General features: G+C 39.4%; 1 protein-coding gene across 1 annotated transcript; it reads right to left on the bottom strand.

The window, feature by feature from the left end:
- Positions 1–1,802: 1,802 nt before the first annotated feature.
- On the bottom strand, positions 1,803–21,659 carry VKORC1L1 (vitamin K epoxide reductase complex subunit 1 like 1). Its single transcript, XM_044993615.1, has 3 exons — positions 21,427–21,659; positions 6,451–6,560; positions 1,803–5,813 (listed from the first exon to the last, which is right to left on the bottom strand). Exons 1-3 carry the CDS (start codon positions 21,618–21,620, stop codon positions 5,587–5,589), a joined length of 531 nt encoding a protein of 176 aa, XP_044849550.1. The 5' UTR covers positions 21,621–21,659; the 3' UTR covers positions 1,803–5,586.
- Positions 21,660–23,345: the final 1,686 nt, after the last annotated feature.

The following is a 23,345-nucleotide window of genomic DNA, read 5'->3' as shown; positions in this document are numbered from 1 at the left end:
CAGCTAATTCTAGTTAGTATGACATCTATACAACATTAGGTCGTTTCAGTGTACCACAGTAGCTTCTACCCTACCACTCCAGTCAGTCATAAATAGATATACCTCTGTATAGCAGCTCCAGTTCTTTTAAGTATGAACTTCTCTACTAGGACTACAAGGATGAGATGCAGCCCTGACTTTCAGCTTGGAGGAGCTTAATTCACATTTGGAGGTCAAACCATAGTACTATTCTCAGTAGCTAGGTTAACTTTGTCCAAGTCTGACCTTAGCACTCACTTAACACTGGGTTGAAATATAGATACTGCAGCACCCTCAATGTTTTTGGGGCACACAGATTTGTTGAAGTTAGATATGCAGATTCATCTGTCTTATAACAAATGCAGGGTACCGGCCTTACCTTATTGGCTGCAATCCAGTCTCAGTGAAGCTAGTATAGTGGAGGTAGTTATAAAAACTTCTTACACAAAGACGAAGTTTAGCCCTATAGCAGCATCACCTTTGCCAGATCCATGTTGCTGAACAGTGGTTGCTTACTAGATTTTGGACAGTAACTGATGTGCATTAAACTGCGTGGGTGTCCTCATTTCTGCACACCATCACCTGACAAGAATGATTCAACATACCATCACTTATATTTCTCCTTTATGCAATGTCTCCTTCTCGTGGCCTGACTTAAGTGACTTAAATTTCTGCCCATACATAAAGAAAAGAAAATAGCTGCCACTATTTATTGGATGGCAGCATAGCATTCTTTACTCTTGAAGCAACACATGAGAAGCCAAAGGCAATTCTAACTGCCACATGCAGCAGTAAAAAAGGAGGTACACTCACTACAGAACTCAGAACAATTTTCTTTTAGTTTCCAAAAGAAAACCCAGACTATGAGTATGTCACATTTACATTGCATACTTAAATTTTACAGATTTCCTAATTAACTAAAACGCAGAATATAAAAAAGTGTATCCATGTTAAAAAGCAGTCACTCAAATGTTATCCAGTACCTTACTGAATACCATATTAATCCAATTACCAGTGTTTGAAAGTCATTAAAAAACTTCTTAATTTCTAAACTTTAATTTTCTTTCCCCATTTCAACACTGACAGAATGACATACCAACAACTGCCACATCAAGATACAGAGACAGATTTGACATGGTTAATGCATTACAAACTAGGACTCAGATCCCTACAATATGCACAGGACTTGCAATTTCAGTAGGAAAAACTACACTTTTGTTCACTCCAACAAGACAGATGGTAAGGGTTCAACATCCATTTGTATGGTAAGCACACATATCAAGGAGAGTCATTTCCTGCTTAAGTTCTCCACAGCTTGTTGCAAATTTAAACAAAAAACAGGAACACATACTGCAGATTTAGAATACTGAGACATTGTCAGAGTGGAGCTAAAGGAGATCTTCAGGCCTAACAAAAGTAGGAAGTGATTATAGGAACATGTCTGCATGTTGCGTGAAGAACTGTAAACAGTAAATCCTCAAGTCAATGGTGCTCAACCTTTACGTTCCCACGTGCACACAACATTCAGCAATACATGAAGCTACAGGAATTTTCTGCACTAGTATCTCTGGGGACTCAATGCTTCAACCTTCTACTGCTAACATACATCTTCTTTTGAAAAAAAAAAATCACAACTGAGTACATTTCTACAAAGATTACAGTACTGGCTTTAAAAACAGTTTCTAAGGCTCAGATTGAGTCCAAAAAGGCCTCTGATTGGGTTCATTCAAGCTCTTTGTTTGAACTGCACTACTGCAGTGTAAGAATGATTGCAGCAAGACATCCACAGGTCATTTCTACATTTATTTTTTATACCAAAAAAAGTTGTGCAACAAATAAACATTCTTATATATTTACATTGGTTTTCTTTACCTGTTAGCAAAATTGTATTCTAAACCTCTGATATAGAGTATCTCAACCTATACTGATAAAAGGAACATCTGCCCAATGACTCCACTTTAAATGGATGTTTACTTTGGAGTTTAAAGCATTAGTAATAAATATTAGATGGAACATACTATACAGAACACACACCTAATATTTAGGCCATGCTTAATACAGTTTTACGGTAACAGAATACTTCACTTTTTTTGGACTAGTTTTGTCTAGATCATGTTTAAACAATGTTGCCTGAACCAAAGTCAAGTTTTATCAGATTGTTTATTTAAGTTTAGTTCAAACAAATTAGGAGCCACACTTGCCTCCTGAAGCACCTAACCATCCGTTTTGACCAATCAAGACCTATTAGAGACTTAGTACAGTAGAAGACGAGTACTACAGCATACGGAAATTTCTCTCCTCTAAATGGAGAGATTTGTTCTCACCTCTGATACTTAAAGTGGTGAGAAATGTTTCATTGGCCTTCTTGTAGCAAATATCTTACAGTAAGAAGCCTTTTCAGGAATGTTTGCTTTCTAAGCAAGTCTTGAGATTTGATTCCTGTCCCTCTCCTCTTATCATCCTCCAAAATCTGAAAGGATGGAAGTCCAAATTTTGAAGAGTTTTTGTGTTTTGAAGAAAGCACAAAATTTTATGAGTGCTGAAGTCACAGTTAGGGTGGAGACGGTTTTGTGTTTGTTTTTTAAGTCTGGATATTGTTTGCTAGCATTTTGCCTTATTCTTGTACCCCAGTCTTTCCATGAAAGTTTACCAGAAGTTACCTTTAATTTGAAAAAGCTCAAATTAACAGATCTCAGTACATTTGGCATGACATTTACTCTGGTTGGGAGGGGGAGGGAGTAAGTACTAGCCTGATATCTGGCACATTACTAATTATGCCCTGAGCTGTTTTACTGGAAGAAAAATGCTGCCTCTCATTGGCAGCAGTAAAGAGAGGTCAAGAATGGGCTGTTTCTACCAAGAATCTAATTGTTTTGCCCTTTATTCACACAAATTGCATTTTCTCTGACACAAAAGAGAAAGACAAGAAGAGGAAGGGGTTATTTCTAGCAAGTGTTATTTCCATGTTAGGATGAATTATAAAGTAAACACTAGAAAAGCACACAAGAAAAAAGATTTAAAATTAAGGGTCAAGTTTGCAAGAGTGTGCACGCAGCCTCATGGCAAACTCTTATGGAGGCCAAGCCTGATCTACACTCAAACGGGGGCTGCAGGCGGGTGCCTTTTGCAAATCTGGCCCTGGATGATTCAGCTGAACAAACTTTGAAGTTACAGACTAGGCCCACACAGTTAAGCACACGGACACAGTGAAGATCGTCAACACCTATATTTTCAGTGGATGGTTTTTGGTTTGAGGGTTTTTATGCATTAAGTCATTAATTAGACCAAATAATACTTATTATACTTGTCTCCACTGCTGCTTATTCTCAGATATTAGCATTGTGACTAATCATTTCAAGCAGCACATGTTCACCTTTTCTTTCATTGAAGAGATGCCTTAGTGTAGCAGATCACATGAATGTATCAAAATAAATCCATATAACAGATTCAACAGTGGTATTTCCCCAAACCTCGAGCCAGGAAAGGGTAAAGCTTTGAGGTACCCAGTTTAAAGTTGCTCATGTCAAAGTTCAAGGCATTTGAGAGAGAACTAAACATCAAGACAAGCTTTAGCTCTACTCCAGTCAATACAAAATGTATTTAATGAATACACTGTCTAGAGTTGTTAGACAAAAGAGACAAGTTGTTTAGTGTAACATGTAACAGATGTTACTCATACCATAGAACTCCATCCATAAATCAATCTCCACCTACATCCAGGGTAAGAACCAGAAATTTACCTCAACAGTAAATTTAAATACTGTTGTGAATTCATCCTAAATATCATCACTATTATACATCATACTTTCATAGTTAAGTTTAGTTTCAACACTTTAGTGTTTTTAATTCATTTTACAGTACAACACATAAGAATTGTGTCCCTTAAGTAGACTCACATTTAGTAGTTGCTTCTAAATCTGAAGATATATTCTTTAAAAGATCTAGTTCAATCTAGCTGACACGAGGGCAGAAAAAGCATGGCACCAGCTATTGGAAACTGTTGAATCAATGTATTTTGGATTCACCGAGTTTCAGAGAACACAGTATTTAGCTTGTTTGAGGGTAAATGAAGTATCAGATTATCAGCCCTACATGTCTGTTTAACACACTGTCTTAAGGAACCAATGATATTGCTACCACTTCTCATTCTAAGGACTAAAATGGACCATAGAATACTTTTCTACATACTGCAAGTTTATTTGTTAAATAGCAAGGACACTTCTGCCTGCCAGGTTCAACACAGAAAATATTTGGTTTAAGAATTTAAGACAGAAGGCACTTTCAACATTCTACTTCAGGATATTGAGTGCAGAAACACTGTTTACGATTTTGTTTACTTTTTAAAAATAGTTATTAGAAAGAGCAATGATAGCACTACTGGGTTTCGTTTTCAAGAGCACATTTACCTACTTATCCCACTCAAACAGATAAGGCCCCTTGAAAGGCCAATATGTGTCAGTTCTAAAGTTCATTTCTAAATATAACACAAATCAAAGATCCTGAAAAAGATCAGTGAAATTTCAGTTTAGTCAGTGCATTACTCAGCTAGCCCAGTAAGTCTCTGGTACCCACTGTAAATTACAACTCTATTTTGCAGCCTTCAACGTAATGTCAGATTGTTGTTGGTAACACTGTGTTGGGCTGTCTGATACCAGTTTAAAATGAAAAACAGATCTGCATGAAAATTAAGCCATTCCAAGAAGTGCTACTGAAATATCTTATACAAGAGATTTCTCCAGTTTCAGAATACCCTCCTCTCCCGTGCCCACATATTAATTTCCCAATGGTGGCTTTTTGCAGGCCATATTAAACAGTCTTCATATTGTACGGATATTAAATCACAATTTCATTACTGGATATACCTGAAGTTTTAGCTTTAATTCCATTTTCATTAATAGAGAAAAAAAGATGGAGCAAAGGTAACCATCACTTGTGTTGCTGCACTCACTACTACTAGTGCTTCTCACAAGACACTATATGGGCTCATTCCTTCCATTATTTCAATCAATCAACTATAAGCTGAACATTCTTAAAGTTGCTACACTAACAAAATTGACTGTACAGTGAGTTTTGCAGAAATGGATCCAATATTTCTAGTTATTTACAATATCATGTTTTAGTCAAATCTACATGTTTAAGTCCATCGGCTAAAAATGTAATACACATACTGTAAACATGGCAACATTAAATATGGTACCTCTATTCTAGGATATTTAAATGTCATGATCACATCTCGTCATATCTGAAGTTGAATTTATACACAGGATATTTTCTAGCGTTACCCACTTTACAAGTTGCGAGGAGTCTAGATTTTGTGTGGCTAAGAAATTTCTTCAAAGTAAAGTTAAAGCTTGTCTTTGATTGTATTAGAGCTTTCTCTTTTGTAGCCATATTTAAATTGAAGATTAGCACAGAAATTATCTAGGGCCCCTTCCAATTTACAGTTATTAAAAATATCAGTTATGATTCTTGGGAAAAGTGTCTGATATGAAAAATAAAAAATTACTGCAAAATAAACTTAAATGGAAGTCAGGTCTTCAGACTATCGGTCAAAAGTTCAAACATGGGTTATTCCTGTTTGGGTTGGAGTTGCCGTTTCCAGGCCTCATTCAAGTAAACTAGTCGTTTGTAGTTGATGATAAAGAGAATGAAGTTCAGCAAATATGTGATGACGCATATAATGCAAAATTCCTTCAGCACAAAGTACAGAATGTATGCCAGGTACAATGACCCTACTACTGACACTATGGAGGATGTCATGAGGATTAGAGCTGCTACTGCACTGGCTGTCATACCTGCAACAAAAGACAAAGTTATTATTGCTACTTTAATGCCCTCATTCCATAGCTGAAGCAAAAAAAACCTGAGAAAGAACTAACATTTTAACTATTTCTATTCAGTGACTTTGTATTCATACAGCTCTGCTTAAAATACCATGAGTGCACGCTGGTAGCAAATCACAATTTGGAGCAGAGTTTCTAGGTTCTGTATTTTGATCAGCAGTGAGTGGTATTTTCATCATCTTTCATGTTCCTGGATTATGGGAAAGTTATAGGTTGATCAAGTTAGATCTATGAACATTTTCATTGGTTTTATATCAGCTTACAGGCGGCAGGCAGAGATGGGTTTGCATGTGTTACTAGTCACACATCTTATATCACTTGTTTGCCTGCTTCCCACATGCGGTCTTTGTGCCAGTGCTCATATTAATGATATAGAAGACTAAAAGCAAACAAAGTAACTCTTGAAGTTATTAGAGGAGTTTTAGAGCTACCACTGTGGCTGGACAGCTAGACTGGTGTAAATTGTGACTTGCACCAGTGCAGTTTATCATGGTTTCATCCAGGCTTAGCAAGGTTTATATCAATGTCCTGTTTTATTAACATCTATGCTGTTATAGACTTTAGACCATAAATAGAGTTAAATACTTACCAAGTAACATTTGTAGAATATAAAATACAAGTCCAAAGACACTGTTTGGCTGATTTATTGCACTGTCCTTTCCAAAGATGGAACCCAGCAGACCAAATCCTCGACCCCATCTGTAAAATAATAAACACCAATAATCCCAGATTTAAGATCTGCTTCTTTCTCACCCAAATTTCACTTTAGCATCATAGGAGGATGCTCTGGTGTAACTAGTGCATTTCCTATATGTAGCTCAAACTTCACTTTAAAAAACAAATACTTTGTCACAGTGTGGGTGCACTGGATACACCACTATCCCATACATCCATGCTAAAATTGGGATTTTGTACATTCAGTACCAGTATAGCCACAAAAAGTGCCAGACATTATAATGAGTCATTTATTTCTCTAGAAGTTATCAGTTTGAAAATCTTGCCAATGCATATAAGCTATAATGGTAAGTCAGGATTTATTGAGGAAACCGTTAGCAGAATCTCTCTCCACAATATTATACAGAATGTGAATCTGATGTAGCATCTCAACTGGGCAAGCTTCAATTTTACAAATGATAAAGTTATAAGAGTAATAGTACATAATAGAAAATACAGTAAGAAGGAATTTTTAAATCAACAATTGTGTATTTGTGCTAGGAACAAATGGTTCCTTCTCTCTAAGGCTGAATACTTCAAGAAATATTAGTGGCCAGAGCAAAATAAGGATAATTTTTTAAAAGTGACAACTGAAAGAGGAGATAAGCAAAGTGCCGTATATACTCGATCATAAGCCGGTTCAAGCTGACCCCCACCCCGCCCCCCCCAAGATGGATAAGTAAAAATGGAAACATTTTATAATCCATTCATAAACCGACCCTATAATTCAGGGGTCAGCAAACTTTGGCTCCCCGGCCATGAGGATAAGCCGCTGGTGGGCCGAGATGGTTTGTTTATCTCGAGCGTCCGCAGGCACGGAGGTAAACCTAAGTAAACAAAGTGTGTGCCAGCTGCTTACCCTGATGGGCTAGAACAACTGGTGGGGAAATTTTTTGTGGGGGAGAAGCTGGGGGTCAGGGGAGTAACCCCTGTGACCATCCCCCACCCCTAGCCTGGGACCCCCCCACTCTCCCCCATCCCATTCCTTCCCACCTTATCTGGGGGGGATGTCTCTGGCCTGGCTGGAGCTGCTCTGGCAGGCTGGGCAGCGCGGCCACAGCCTGCTCCAGCGGGCCAGACCGGGCAGCGCGGCCGCAGCACGTTCCAGCTGGTTGAGCCAGGCGGCATGGCCACAGCATGCTCCGGCGGGCGGGGCCGAGTGGCACAGAGCTGCAGCTGCTTCGGAGGTTGGGGGGAGAGCAGCGTGGAGAAACAGAGAGACTCTGGCCCCACCTCTTCCCTTCTGGCTGTGCTGCCTCTCCTTGCTCCCCCTGTTGTGGGGAGGGGCTATGTCCCACCTCTCCCTCTCTATACCCATTCATAAGCCAACCCCCTTCTCTGCTGCCTCCCTTTTTTACTAAAAAAATTCAGCTTATGAACGAGTATATATGGAAACTTGAATACTGAAACAATGTTAAATTACAGAACATTAGCCTGCTATTACTATTCATAAGTTAGATGTCACCTGCATTTTCTCCAACTATCAAGCCAAAGTTTCCCACACTTTAACAGCCCCAATGAGGATGATTTAGTGCTTTTCATCGCCAAAACACTTGCAAATAAGGTAAGCTTCTATAAGCAACATTTTCAAAACATCCTCAGATCAGATATAGTTAAAGCAAGTCAGCCACTTTGGAAAAGTGGGCTTATTGGTTTAACTACTATGCCCACCAACCGCCTCATCCATCTCCCCCAAAAACTACAGAGAGAATTACATGCCAGTTCCTAATGCCAGTTCCTAGATAGAGTATGACTAGATAGTCAACCATAGTAAAACCACACTAATTTGTTCCCCAATACGAGTGCGTTCCTTGGAAATGCTACATGAATCCATGTTCTCCTAAACCTCACAATGAATTTCATTTCTCATGCATTCAAGTATAAATATTAAAACCCATATTGCTTAAACAATTTGTTCTTCTAGTGTTAAAAATAGCAAAATGCCCGGTTTCCTCAGTAAGCCAAGTGTGAGCAAAAGAGTTGGGTTTTTTTTTATTAAATCTTATACTAGGCAAAAATGGAAGTTTATGACCCTATTCACTGATGGAAAGCTTCCTATAGCAAGTGAACTTTCAATCCTAGGTATTATGCTCTTACCTGCTTTGACCTCAATCCTACGAACACTTAGGCAGAGGTTTAACTTTACTAATTTGTGTAAGGCCAGGTCTATACTACAGAGTTAGGTCAATGTAAGCTGCTTTACGTAGACCTGTGTAAGCGTCTACACTAAAATGTAGCTCCCACAGATGTAAATCGCTCACTACATTGACTAAACTCCACCTCTACGAGAGAGGTAGCACTTAGGTTGATGTTTTTAGGACAGACACCGCATTACTTACATCACCTGTTGGCTGTCAGACTCAGGGTGAGGGGGCCTCCAACTGTCAGGCCTGGGGTAAGGGTTAAGTTGGTGGAAGCACTCTTGGTGAAGATGCACAGAAGGAGCATAGTAGGGTCATGAAACACCCCTTTAAATTACTGCGGTGGCTGTATATCAACTTAAGTTGACTTAATTTAGTAGTGTAAACATATCCTAAGTGCAACAGTTCAAAGGACTGGAAATCCTGCAGCAGATTCCCATTGTTACCACACTCGCCTCATCATGGCATAGTTTCACGCCAGAGATGTGTAAGGGGTGAAAAGATGTGAAATTCTCTTGTACTTGTTCCTTTCAGTCTCTGTCTAAAATGTCAAAATGCATTACTACCAGTCAACTTATTATTGCTGATATTTAATCTGTTAGTGATTTGGCAGCATTTAATTTCTTTATAAAACTCCTGGGTGGAGCTCTAGTGCTTCTGATGCAGCACTTCTCACAAGTCCCACCTCTACAGTTCATGGTAATGTCCCTCCTCAGCACTAAACTTTTCTTTCTCAGGTGACCATAATTTAAACTGAAGTAAATATTTGTGATAAACAGCGTGCAAATTACAAGGCTACCAGTCTCAGAACCAGAACCAGATTTGGGTTTCTTAGCCCTGATCTTACAGGACTTGTGAACACTGTACACTTTGTATTCAGTTTCAAATCAATATATTTGAAAACGTAGAAAACATCCAAAAATATTTAAATAGAATACCTTTATTTTAATCGCGCGGTTAATGGCAACTAATTTTTTTTAAATCGCTTGACAGCCCTATAAATAACTAAGTTAACTGACTCTTAGCTGACAATCACTCTGTTTCATGCCATCTAGTCTCTTGGTAACAAAGACTTCAGCTTGCATTAAAACAGCGCTTCACCTCATTAAGTGCTCTTTGTAGATTCAGGTGGATAGTACTCTTTATTGAGTGAATGCTTGCTAACAGAGCTAGAGCAATTTTTATTGCAGCCTGAAGGGACAGAAGGCTCAATTTGTGCAAAAAGTATTTGTGATTTAGAAGATTCACAATTGTTTTTAAATGTGAAACAACAGCGGCATTGGTATATTTGTACTTCAGTCTGGAAAATCAAGACTTCAAGTCTAATCTTTCAGTGATAGTAATCTGAAGTGCTACGTGCAAAAGGAGTAGGTACAAAGTGCAGGCTTCAGAATTTAAACCATATGATTAGGGAGTCAAATGAGACTTTCATGAGGCACAGATTATCCCACAGCTGCCTGCATTCTTATACCTTCCTTTGAAGCATCTGGTCTGGCCAATGTCAGAGACAGGTTACTAGACTAGATGGACCACAAGTCTGTTAGAGTACGGCAATTCCTATGTTAACAGATTAACATGCGATTTTCAAATTAACCACATGTTCTTTGACTTTTGTATTCTGTTATTCTGGTGCAGATGATTTTCTGGCTAGCTTCTGTTTTATATAAGCAAAATAGGTTCTTTAATAAATAGGCTCCAAACGGCATGGTAATCTGTGGATTTGATATTGGGAAGGTCAGTTTTTCCATCCACAGTAAGAATGGGCATGTGGGCAGATTTCCATCTCACAGCTATTATTAAACCTTTCAATAATAGGACTTCTAACAGTTCCGGGATTTGTGGAGCTGTTCTTCATTATCCCAAGAAGGCCACTGTACCAAATGCAGTGTTGCTGTTTGTTTAGGTTTATGCCAAGCTTTTCCCAGAGCCTTTTCCCAGATTGGAGCACATCTACCACCTGTGCAATCCTCCACAGATTTGAATCATAGTGAAATATTGCATGCTGTAAGATTTTTTGGAGTTTATTTACGTGGGAAGAACAGATTGTGGCTTTGCTAGAGAAGCCTTTACAAATTGGCTCTATTGCTTTGGATTAAGGAATCTTTTTGAAGTATAATTCCAGTCTTACTTTATTGAACAGAGCTAGTTTGGCTGTTGGCTTTACTGCTCAAAAGTTCTTCAGGGCCAAAACGGTTTTCAGCTTGTAAAATGCTACTGTTTAATACACTGCTATAAACTCCCTATTTAGGTTATAGCAAAGTTCACAATAAAAAAAGGAAATTCAATTAAACATAATAGTTAATAAAGGGCTGGCTGATGCAATAAACTCAAACCACAAGAAAATGTACCGCTCAAGATCTCCAACTCCTTCACTTTATTGATTTGTGACTGCTGGATCAGACAAATGTTCAGTTGCAAATGTAATGCAAATGAAAGTACTGCATGATTTGGTGTTACACAAAAACTATACTTGGCATGTGTACTTATGCCACAAACAAGTTTCACTCAGAGGAGAGGCAATTTGCATGCATTTTAAAACAGTTTTTACAAGCTTCCTTTAGGAAAGATTTTGCTGCATGCTTCAAAGATAACTTCAAAATACCATTTTAAAATTTTCCTCATTCAAGTTATCACAGCTTGTCAGCTCTACTTAAGTTTTTGCAACTAATACCCCTAATGTTTTAAACAACTTTATGACTTCAAAGGGTTCTTAAACATTTATGTAAAGAAGATCTCACAGTAAAGAACCTGACAAATTTAGAATAGTTTATCTAGCTTTACCAGAATCACTAAAATTGTGAATACTGCACACAATTCTATTCACACTATGTCCCTTTTGAAAGACTGCAATGTTGTCAACCCCTTTAGATGTTGCCTATTTTGACTTGTGGCATTTAAAAAGGCTCAGAAGGAACCAATTCTTAATGTTTTATTAAATATATGCAATTACCTCTATTTGACACTTGTTACACCATGGCACTGATGTGTCATTCTGTCCATCCATGATAAATGATCAATGAAAACTTTAGAAACTGTTAATCATTAGTTCTGATCAGCTATGAATTTCATTAATGTTCAAGAACAACAGACCCAAAAGAGTGCACTTGAAGAACTGGCTGCTCTATTATAAGTTAGCAAAGGCAGCTAAAAAGACTCCAAGTAGCATCTTTGCTATTATGCATCTCAAGATGCTTTACAAGTGACTAAACAAACAGCTTACATGTTTAATACTGGCTTAGGAGCTGGCAAGAGCTATCAGTGTCTCAAACTGAAAATGAAGGTAATTCCAAGCTTGCTGAGCACAATAAAAACAAACCAAAAAAAATTAAAACCCTGAAAATTGATGGCCAGGAATCAAATGACTAGCATCCAGAAGACTAAACACCCAGATTCAATTGGGAATGCAAGTCCTAATAAGGTCAATAAAGCTGGCCTGAACTCATGGGGTGCGCCTTTGATCTTTACATCAGCTTTTGATTAAAGGACCTAGAAAGCGTGTTAATGTGTAGCAAGGGTAAGAACCTTGGTTGTAGCTTTTGCACAACTCCGACGGAGATTTTGGATTAAGCCCAGTTCATAGCTATAAGGTCACTTGGGTCACGCTGCCAGTCTTAACTGAAGCTCTTTAAAACCAACAAGGAATAGATTCAAAGTTCCAATTTGTAACCTTGCCAACAGTGCTCAAAAATACATTTACCTTCATGACTGATTTTAAATATTAGTATACTTAAGAACGAAGATATTTTATTCTATATACACCTTTTACACTTCACATAAAAAATAATAAATAAAAAAATAATCGTAATTAATCCCACGATATAAAAAATTAATCGATTAATTGTGATGTTAAACAGAATACCATTTATTTAAATATTTTTGGATGTTTTCTACATTTTTCAAATATAATTGATTTCAATTATAACACAGAATACAAAGTGTACAGTGCTCACTATTTATTTTTGATTACACATATTTGCACTGTAAAAAACAAAAGAAATGAAATCTCTTTATCATGAAAGTTGAACTTACAAAATGTAGATGTACAAAAAAAAATTGCATTCAAAAATAAAAATGTAAAACTGTAGAGCCTGTAAGTCCATGGAGTCCCACTTTTTGTTCAGCCAATCGCTCAGTCAGTTTACATTTGCAGGAGATAATGCTGCCCGCTTCTTGTTCACGTCACCTGAAAGTGAGAACAGGCGTTCTTATGGCACTGTTGTAGCCGGTGTCACAAAATATTTATGTCCAGATACACTAAAAAGTCATATGTCCCTTCATGCTTCAACCACCATTCCAGAGGACATGCATCCATGCTGATGACAGGTTCTGCTCAATAAGAATCCAAAGCAGTGTAGACCGACGCATGTTCATTTTCAGCATCTGAGTCAGATGCCACCAGCAGGAGGTTGATTTTCTTATTTGGTGGTTCAGGTTCTGTAGTTTCCGCATTGGAGTGTTGCTCTTTTAAGACTTCTGAAAGCATGCTCCACATCTCTTCCCTCTCAGATTTTGGACAGCACTTCATATTCTTAAACCTTGGGTCGAGTGCTGTATCTATCTTTAGAAATCTCACATTGGTACCTTCTTTGTGTTTTGTCAAATCTGCAGCGAAAGTGTTCTTAAAATGAATAACATGTCCTGAGTCATCATCCCAAGACTGCTATAACATGTAATATATGGCAGAATACGGGTAAAATTGAGCCGAAGACATACAATTCTTCTCCAAAGAGTTCAGTCAAAAATTTTATTAAAGCTTTTTTTTTTTTTTTAAAAACGAGCGTCATCAGCATGGAAACATGTCCGCTGGAATGGTGGTATACAAATGTTTAGCATATCTGGCACGTAAATACCTTACAATGCTGGCTACAAAAGTGCCATGCGAATGCCTGTTCTCACTTTCTGGTGGCACTGTGAACAAGAAGCGGGCAGCATTATCTCCAGCAAATGTAAACAAACTTGTTTGTCCGAGCGACTGGCTGAATGAGAAGGACTGAGTGGACTTGTAGGCTCTAAAGTTTTTCATTGTTTTGTTTTTGAGTGCAGTTACGTAATAAAAAAATCCATATTTGTAAGTTATGCTTTCACGATAAAGAGATTGCACTACAGTACTTGTATGAGGTGAACTGAAAAAATACTGTTTCTTTTGTTTATCATTTTTACAATGCAAATATTTGTAATAAAAAAATATAAAGTGAGCAATGTACACTTTATTGATTTCAATTATAACACAGAATACATATTTGAAAATGTAGAAAAACATCCATAAATATTTAATAAATTTCCATTGGTATTCTATTGTTTAACAGAACAATTAAAAATGTGATTAATAGCGATTAATTTTTTTAATTGCAATTCATTTTTTAGTTAATCGTGTGAGTTAACTGCAATTAATCAACAGTTCTAATAAATAATTATAGCAGCAGCTAGGCTATAATCTCATATTTCAGCTTTTAGATCTACAACAGATTCACACACAGATGCAAGTTTTATAGCAGACACTGCTGGTTATTCAACCTAACACTCAACAGCAATTTTCTTCATTCTAGGTAAGCTTTGCTTTGCTCAGTTACTTAGCATATGTCTACACTTAAACCACTGCAGCCGTGCCTGCTGTAGTGCTTCAGTGCACACACTCACTACAGCAACAAGAGAGGGTCTCCTGTTGCTGTAGTTAATCCACCTCCCCAAGAGGCAGTAGCTAGGTTGACGGAAGAATAGACTGTTTGACATAGCACAGTATGTGCTATAGCAGATGGCAAGTTTCTGCACTGAAAATAAGATTTGGGAAGTAACTATACTCGTGGCTTTCAAAACAACTTCTTTCATACAACAAAACTGATTAATCCCCATATAATTGCAAAAGTTTTCAAGTATCCTGGTATTTTTGCTCTGGGACTGCCCAAAACCAAGACCTGGTCTATTCTACAGAGTTAGGTCAACGTAAGGCAGCTTACATCAACCTAATTACGTCAGTGTACATACTACACGCCTTGCTCCTGCTGATCTAAGTGCCCTACTACACGGACATAACTCCATCTTCACAAGAGGCATAGGGCTTACATCAGTGTAGTTAGGGCAACACTGTGCCCATGTAGATACTGCCGGTTATTTACATCCGCTATTTGCTGTTATTTGTGTCAATTTCACGGCTCTATGCTGGAGCTGTGATACTGACAAGAAAGACACTCACAGGGCTTTACCCTGGGGCAGATGAGGGGCTCCCCGCTCCAAGCCCAGCTGCACCAAGGCTCCCTGGGCTCTCAGCCCCCCAAACTGCCCCTCTTAAGCCGGTGGAAGCGCTCCCGGTGAGGAGGTGCACCACCGACAGAAGAAGGGCAGTGTGGACATTACCAACTGCAGTAATTACTGCGGTAGCTGCAGTCGACCTAACATAGGTTGACTTAAGTTTGTAGTATAGATACATCCCAACAATCTGAAAGCTCTGTTCAATGTGAACTACAGAAGCCAAGTTAAACCCCTCAGAAGACATTTTAGGGTCAACACTAAGGGACCTGTGTTTTCATACAACATAGCTACCTGGGAAGCTTTAATACTATAGGAATGATTGCAGCTGAATGTCCACATGCTCCTGACCTTCAAGAAAGATCTACTACTGAAACTTTATTTTTTGTTGCAGTGAGTCAACAACCTCCAACAAAAATACTAGCTTGCACTCAATGTGGTTGAAGTCACAAAAGACAAACCAAAAAGGAATCTCTATTGGTGCCTCACTACTGAAGAATGAATAATATTAAACAAAACCACCAGTAAAATTTAAAATTAACACTATTTGATAAGCCAGTTCCAAAAAATGGCTAGACAGGTATTTGGCTTTCTGTCCCAGATTGCCATTATGGTTGCTAACTCTTACACCTCAGTCACTAATAGTTGCAGTAGTCAGGGTTAAAAATATTAGAATATTCTCTTGAAGCTACAGCAATAGAAAAATGCTGATGTCAGTGGACTTACCATTAAAGAGAAAGATAACTGCTATAAAATTTTCTTAACTTGGAATCAAACAAACTTGACAGACATCAAGTTTACAGGAACTGCCCCACAACAGAACTGAATAGGAACCTGTAATATAAACATCAGGTTAGGTGTGAGGTCAAAGAAGCTTTGATCTATGTCCCATTGGTTTAGATATGGTTCAGGGGTGGTTCTTGTGAACTTGACCTTGATTATATCTAAGGCCTGGTCTACTGTTAAAAGTTGTACCAGTATAACAATTTTGATTAAAGGTGTAATTTAAAAAAAACAAAAATCACCAAAGTAGTTATACTGGTAAAAGTTCTAGTATGGATGCGATCCCACTGGGCTGTATATCTTTTTCCTCTTCCTGTACAAGAACAAACAATACTGGTATAAGCATTTTAATTAATACCAGTATCAATGTCCAAAATAGGGGGGTTGTACCACTAACTATGCCAGATATTTATAGAAGTACAACTTTTAAGCCCTAATCACTATTAATAGTATTTGATAAACTGGTGAACAGATGCCATTGTACAAAGAAAAATATTAGTGGTTACACAGCAATGCTCAGCAACTCCACATCAGACAACTGGAGAACTGCACAGACTCATCCACAAAAACAGCACAATTTTCTAGACCATGTTTATAAATTAATGACTTTTTAAATTCAACTATCCAAATATATTTCTTGCATGAGATATATATATATACAGCCACCAAATGTTTTTCAGCATAGTCACCTTAGAAAGGTTGATAGCTGACGTCTTTCCACATTTTGAAATACCTTGAAGATAGAGTTCCTGAAGTAGATTGTTCGAAGAGTCGCACCCAAGTCAATGTCCACTCTTAAAAGCTATTGGACTTATCTTTATTCTAGGACTTACTTGATAAACGTAATGTGCCCAACTAGATCAATACTAACTATTTCCAAACCATCCACAGTCAGCCACTTGGTGAAGGCTGCAGATATTGTTCAAGATGTAAAATTAAACCTGCCCCAATGGTCACTCACACTAGCCACCAGAAATCTGTCTCAGAGTTGCCACCAACATGTTAACGCACATTGAGTTAGGGGGCTATGCATTAATAGTCATACGCTGACATACTCCACTCAATAAGGCCTTGGCTACACTGGTGCTTTACAGCGCTGCAACTTTCTTGCTCAGGGGTGTGAAAAAACACCCCCGAGCGCAGCAAGTTACAGCGCTGTAAAGCGCCAGTGTAAACACTGCCCCAGTGCTGGGAGCCATGCTCCCAGCGCTGTAAACTAATCCCCACGGGGGTGGAGTACCTGCAGCACCGGGAGAGCTCTCTCCCAGCGCTGGCGCCGCGACCACACTCACACTTCAAAACGCTGCCGTGGGAGCGCTCCCGCGGCAGCACTGTACGGCTGCAAGCGTAGCCATACCCTAAGACATTTAAAGATCAACCTGGAAGATAGCCAGGAAGTGGAAACATATCTGAAGACCTGAAACAGTTCATTGCAGTACGCAAAGGACAAAGTAGGGGAAAAAACAACAACAACAAGCCTTTAGATGAGAGGATTTAAAATTTAAATTTAACTTTTTAACATTAAAGTAGCACGAACATCTTTGCATGTTTCATTCTGGGGTTATTTGAAGCTATTCTGGGATAGTCTGCTGTAAATAACAGATAGACTATCAGTTCCTTTTGTGATTGCTGTTAACAGATTTCATTGTAATTAAAATTTTACCAGCTACTTACAATTATTCTTAAATATAAAAGAAGTTATTAAAAACATTACTGTAATTGCCAAGTGAAGATTTTGAATGTTTCCTTAATTCCTAACATTCTTCTCAGATGTAGTAACATGAGTTTACAATGTTCTTGCTTACTTTTGCTTTTTACCCATTGGTAGTTTGTGAACTCCCTCCTGGACTCAGTTAGACTTGGAAGTCTCCCAAGACTTCCCACGTTACTGAAGTGTCAAACACAAATAGTTGGAGAGCATTCCATCTCCAAAAGGAATATAAAATGGTAGAAAGAAAAGTTACTCCATAGCATGCAAGAGATATTAATAGGATAGCAGATTTCTTGTATTCTGTAATCATATTAAAGTACAATTTGCCATCAAATACTGAATTTTAAGAAGTTACTTGAAACTCACAAAGTAAATTTCAGTTAAATATAAGCATTCTACTTCCTTATTTGAGTATAAAGTGTGTTAATTATAAAATTAGGCCCTTTTTATAGTTTGCCATGTATAGCAAAATAAAATTTATATTCATGTGTATAATAGTATATTCTTAAGAAAGCGGTCTTCCAATGTTGAGCAAACTGTCATTTTAGAGTGGCATGATACCAGCTTGAAATAAACTCAACAGAAACTTTTATATGTGAAATATAAGCCAAGGAGCTAGATTTCTCTGATTAATTCTTCATGATGATTTGATCTCCAGATACGCGGTTTTCCAGGCCTCTCCCGTCTATAGTAGCCTACATGAATTATTTCCATTTTTAATGCTGAGTCAATACCTGATTCAGCTTATGAGTGACTTGTGAAATGCTAACAGTTTATTAATGAAAAAATATCTTTCCTGAAGACCAGAAAGTTAATCCCCAAACTGACCAGATCAAAGGAGAATAAATAAATTTATAGATAAGATAAATTACACATTCACTTTTAATCTAAACACATCAACTGAATGTTTTTAAGAAAAGGTATTGTCCTCCCAGGAGATTCATCTACAAACCATCAGATCTCATTCAAATTCCAGTCACAAATTTAGCACAAGGAAGAAAACTGTTGCACAACACTAACAAATTAAAGACTGGTCTTTCAGCTGAAGACAAATCAACAGCAAATAGAGTAGTTAGTTGTCTGTGAATTTAAATAGCCGATCAGAATAAGAAGTTAACATTGAAATTACTAGCATACCTGAAATTTGAGCCTTCACTGTCTCTGCCAACTTTAACTGGAATTTACGTGCCAATGAAACAGTACTATTGGCTGGAGGTATCAGCAACTATTTAACTGAAATACAGTGAAAGGCAACAGTATAAAAAGAAACAAGTCTCCATTTGGCGGTGGTTTAAGAGCGACTATTCTTTCAACAAAAATGCACAGCTCCCAGGCCACAGATAATCCTCTCACATTTCGGAAAGATTATTTGCTGCAAGCGCATTCTTCTCCTAATATCGTTTGACTAAAGAGAACTTGCATGGTCAATATCATCTGTTCCACAGACTCCCTTTGCATGACCGCTCCACCTGTCCTGAGTTACTTCTTTGGTCCTTGCACAATTAACTCAATCATATCAAACTTTTCTACTTCCTTGATATCACTGCATGCTCTGAAGCTCTCGGAATGTCTATAAAGTTGTATGGAAAACACATAAAAGCCCACAAATACCACATCACAGGAACCCAACACTCCGGCTGTAGTAATATTAGGAAGTGCTCTAATTACCCAACTACCCTTGGCCATTAAAAATTCCTTAAAAAAGTTAGAGCACTTCTGCATATTCAAATACTTTGTAAAAATTAAGTACGGTCTTGTGATTCATTATTTACTTACCTGAAACTTGAGGCCTTATACATATGCACCATTTGGAATACAGAAATTAAAGAAAGTCATGTAAAAACCTATGGGCTAATCCTGAAAATGGTACTTTGGAGTACTGTATGCCCACTGACTTCTAGTCCAAAGGTTGGGAAAACTGATTATTGTGACTGTTGCCCCACTCAGTCAAAACACACAGAACCAGACTTTTGATTTTTTGTTACAGCTTCAGTAACAATTATATTGTTAATGATGCTTGAATAGTTTAATGTAAGTGGCCTAATGACAGTTTTAATGTAATTGCTCAAGATGTTTGACCATCTTAATCTAAAGAGAGAGAAGACTAAGATTTTAAGTTATTTCTCAAAGAGACAGGACCAATTCTCAAGACCTTTCTTGGTTGAAAGACTAATCTCATGACTATCAGGAAAGCAAAAATGAAGTCCCCACCCAGAGCCAACAAACGGCCTTTCAGAGATTTGTACATACACGTCTCAACACAGTATGTTGCAATGCTGGTTTCAGTCACGGTAAAACTAGTTTTAAGAGTAAGTACTAACTCTTTAATTTATTACAGGATTATTTTTCCTATGATTAAATCCTGATATGACAATATGATAATTGCCTAAAATAAGTATTTTGACTGCTAAAATGTGTGTGTTAAATAGGAAAAAATACATTTCTGAAATTCTCACTGAATTTAAGCCTTAGGTGTTTGAACTAATAATCATGGATACGTTATCCCAAAAGCATCAATAAAAACCACAAAACTTTTCAAAAATATAAGGAAGTTGTTTGGAGAGTATACATTTGTTCAAGGACCAAATGCCTCCAGCTCTACAACTTGTTAAAAAATATAGAGAGAGATTTCTAATCAACAAGTGAATGCTGTCTTTGGATAACCCTCTTGTTTCTTAGGCTAAAAAGTCATTCGTATTAATTTGCTTTAAAAAAAATTAGAAAACTACATGCACTTTACCGCATTTGTAAGTTTGAACAGTGAATGCCAAAGTTACAGCACTATTAGTGTAAAAAAAATAAGGGATACATAAATTCTCAGCACCGTTTATGATAAATAACCTAGCTGCTTGCAAATAGAAGTCAGATTAGTACCATATAAAATGTATAGTCTATTAATCTCCCAAAATACCTGTAAAAGTGGAAGGCTGCTAGAAAGCAGCTACCAATTTAATTGTACTACTGATACTTAAATAGACAAGCTCATCCTGGAATATTAAGAAAAATGAAAATTTGGAATGGGATCTTCAGTCCTGAAGCAAATAAATCTTACCCTTAGCATTAAACATTAAGCATTTTGCACTATGGGGTAAAACAACATTTATTGAAAAGCACTTCAGCTGTTTATGTTAAAATTAAACAACCTAAACATCCAATATCTTAAATATTTTCCTCAAACACTGATTATTTACGCCATTTAATTTTGATGAACCACGTTTTACCAAAAAATGTCAGGTACCCTAATCACCACAGATTACAAAACACAAACTGCATGTACTTAATCCTCAAACCCTTCTTGCGCCCCACAAGAGACACAGGAGAGCAATTGCTACCTCATTCCCTCAATGAATGACACAACAGCAGCTTTCTAGCAGCCCGGGATCCACCCCTCATTTATCACAAGCCCAATGGCTCGATTATTATTTCCCCAAGGCTGTATCCTCCAGAAGCAATTGAAAAGAAGATCACAATCTGGCAGAGCGAAATAGTCACACGTCTCCTAAAGGCAGAATCTTCCACCCTCGAGGAGACACTGACGACACCCCTTTACTATTCGTCCCGAGCCATGAAATCATCCAGTCCTGCAGGCCTCAGTGAGCGGCTGAGGGAGGCAGTGATGGAGCCTCCTTCTCCTCCCCCCTTTGCCCTTGGGGAAAAGGAAACGCACCCCGGTACCCGCCCCACCGGGGAGGGGAGCTTGCTTGGGGGGGTCCTTCCCATGACCCCTCAGCTGGAGAAGCGCCAGTCTCAGCCTCACACCTGGATTCTCCACGTCGCCCACCTGCCTCCGCCACCCAGCGCCCAGAAGCCAACGCCCCCACCCCTCGATACCTGTCATCCCCGAGCCCACCCATCCCACTCCTGAGCCCCGGCGCCGGGCTGTCCCACCTCCCCGGGCGGCCCCGTCCTCTCGGCTCCCTACCCGGCCCCCGTCTCTGGCACCTGCCCCGGCCCCCGGCGCCTGCCCCCTCACCGGGAGGCGATGGCGGCGGAGCAGCGGACCCGCTCGCTGAAGTCACACAGGGCCCGGTAGTGGAGGTCCAGGCCCTTCTCCCGCTCCAGGTGGCAGGCGTAGAGCGAGAGCAGGATGCCGGCCGCGCACACCACGTAGCGGGCCACCCGCTCCCAGCGCGGCACCGACACTCGCAGCAGGACGGGCGCCGCCATCTTCCCCCCTCCCTCCGCCTCAGCCCCCGACGCGGACCCGGCAAGGGGACAGCAGCGCACGCGCGCCGGGAGCCCATTGGCTCAGCCGCTCGGCCAACCTGGACGTGGCGTCCCGCGACGCCGGCACGCCACCGAGCAGCGACGCCGGAGGTGCGTCAGGGCGTTCCCAGACGCCACGTCCAGGAAGGGGTGTTGCTCGCGCGGGCGGGCGCGCGCTCGCCTGCCAGGCGCGCTCAGGTCGGAAAGCGGTCACCGGCTGGCGTGGGGGCGGGAGCCGTGAACTGCAGGGGTCGGGGTTGCGTGTTCGAATCCCAGACTCCGCTTGATCCCCGGGCGACAGCCACCCCTCCTGCAGAATGGGGAGTGGAGTCTTGCCTCGTTTATATCAATGGGGGAGAAAAGATCCCCGTTGATATCAGTGGGGGAGAGGGATGGGGGTCCCTGCTGTGGTACCAGTTAAGGTGGGGGCTGGCAGACCCTAATCCCAGACCGTCCTCCCTCCATTGGCTCCCCAATAGCTTTTAGGCTGGGCGTACCCTGCCAAAGAACAACCCATTAACATCACACCCAATTTTGTGAAGGAAGGAATCAGCCCCAACAGATCTATCCCCCACTCAATTACCAGTTTTGTTGTATAATAATGCTGTTGGCGGAGACAGGCAAAGTGCATTAGGACATGGTCAGCGGGCACATGAATGTTACTGCATGGATACAAAGGGGAAAATGGAAAACATCAATGTGGGGGTAGGGCCTTAAGGTGCTTCTAGATTGGCTCTAGATAACTAGTGTTTTTCTTCCAGGAGCCACGTTGTTTCCATAAACATCCCAAACAGCACTAAAATGTCAATAAACAACTCCAAACTCACTTTACGAAATTAATTAATAGACGCTCCATCCTGCTCCCTTTGAAGTAAATGGTATTTGTGGCATTGACCTTGGTAGGACAAACCATCAACGGGTTTTAGCACATGCATCTCCTTTTGGAAGTGCCCTTTATGCTTTAGTCCATTTAGAGAAGAAACAAGAAAGGCACAAGGTGTGGCCTGCATTGTGCAGGAGGTCAGACTAGATGATCATAATGGTCCCTTCTGACCTTAAAGTCTATGATTCTATGATTCTAAGTACTTCCATTAACCCTTACTGTAATATATGAGAGGTTATGGAAGAAGGAAACGGGGGGAAAGGATAGGTATAGGACAATAATCTTAAATTGTGTCTAAAAATCATCAGTGATTTGTAGATTCTTTTCCTGGTAATCTGCAGAACTAAACATTTTGAGAACCAAGCAGTAGGGTGATTAAGGAGGAGAGGAGATTGATTCATGAGAATATGTTTTCTTATGAATTAACGTCCTAGAACAAGATAGTCTAGAAAATAAGGTTTTTCTGGCAGGAGCAATTTCAATACATCTCTGGTTATAGTTCGAGAAGCCAGCTAAAGTCTCTGAACTATAAATACAAAAGAGGTATAACAGCAGAGTCTAGAATGAGCCTTGCACTACTATAAGCACCAGCCACACCCACTATCTTCCTGCATATTTAAAGTACAATCACAGCCTACCTATCCACCTACTCTCTTGAGCTTTCTGGGCTTGCTGCTAGCTAGACATACTTACAGAAAGTAAGTCAGTACAATATAAGCCTCTGTAGAATTTCCCAAGGAACAAGAAACAACAGAGCAACACAATGGCAGCATTCATCGCTCGAATTATGCCATTAGTGCCTC

The sequence above is a fragment of the Mauremys mutica genome, chromosome 19 (assembly GCF_020497125.1).
Source record: "Mauremys mutica isolate MM-2020 ecotype Southern chromosome 19, ASM2049712v1, whole genome shotgun sequence".
Lineage (NCBI taxonomy): Eukaryota > Metazoa > Chordata > Testudines > Geoemydidae > Mauremys > Mauremys mutica.
This window is presented reverse-complemented; position numbering and strand designations above follow the sequence as displayed.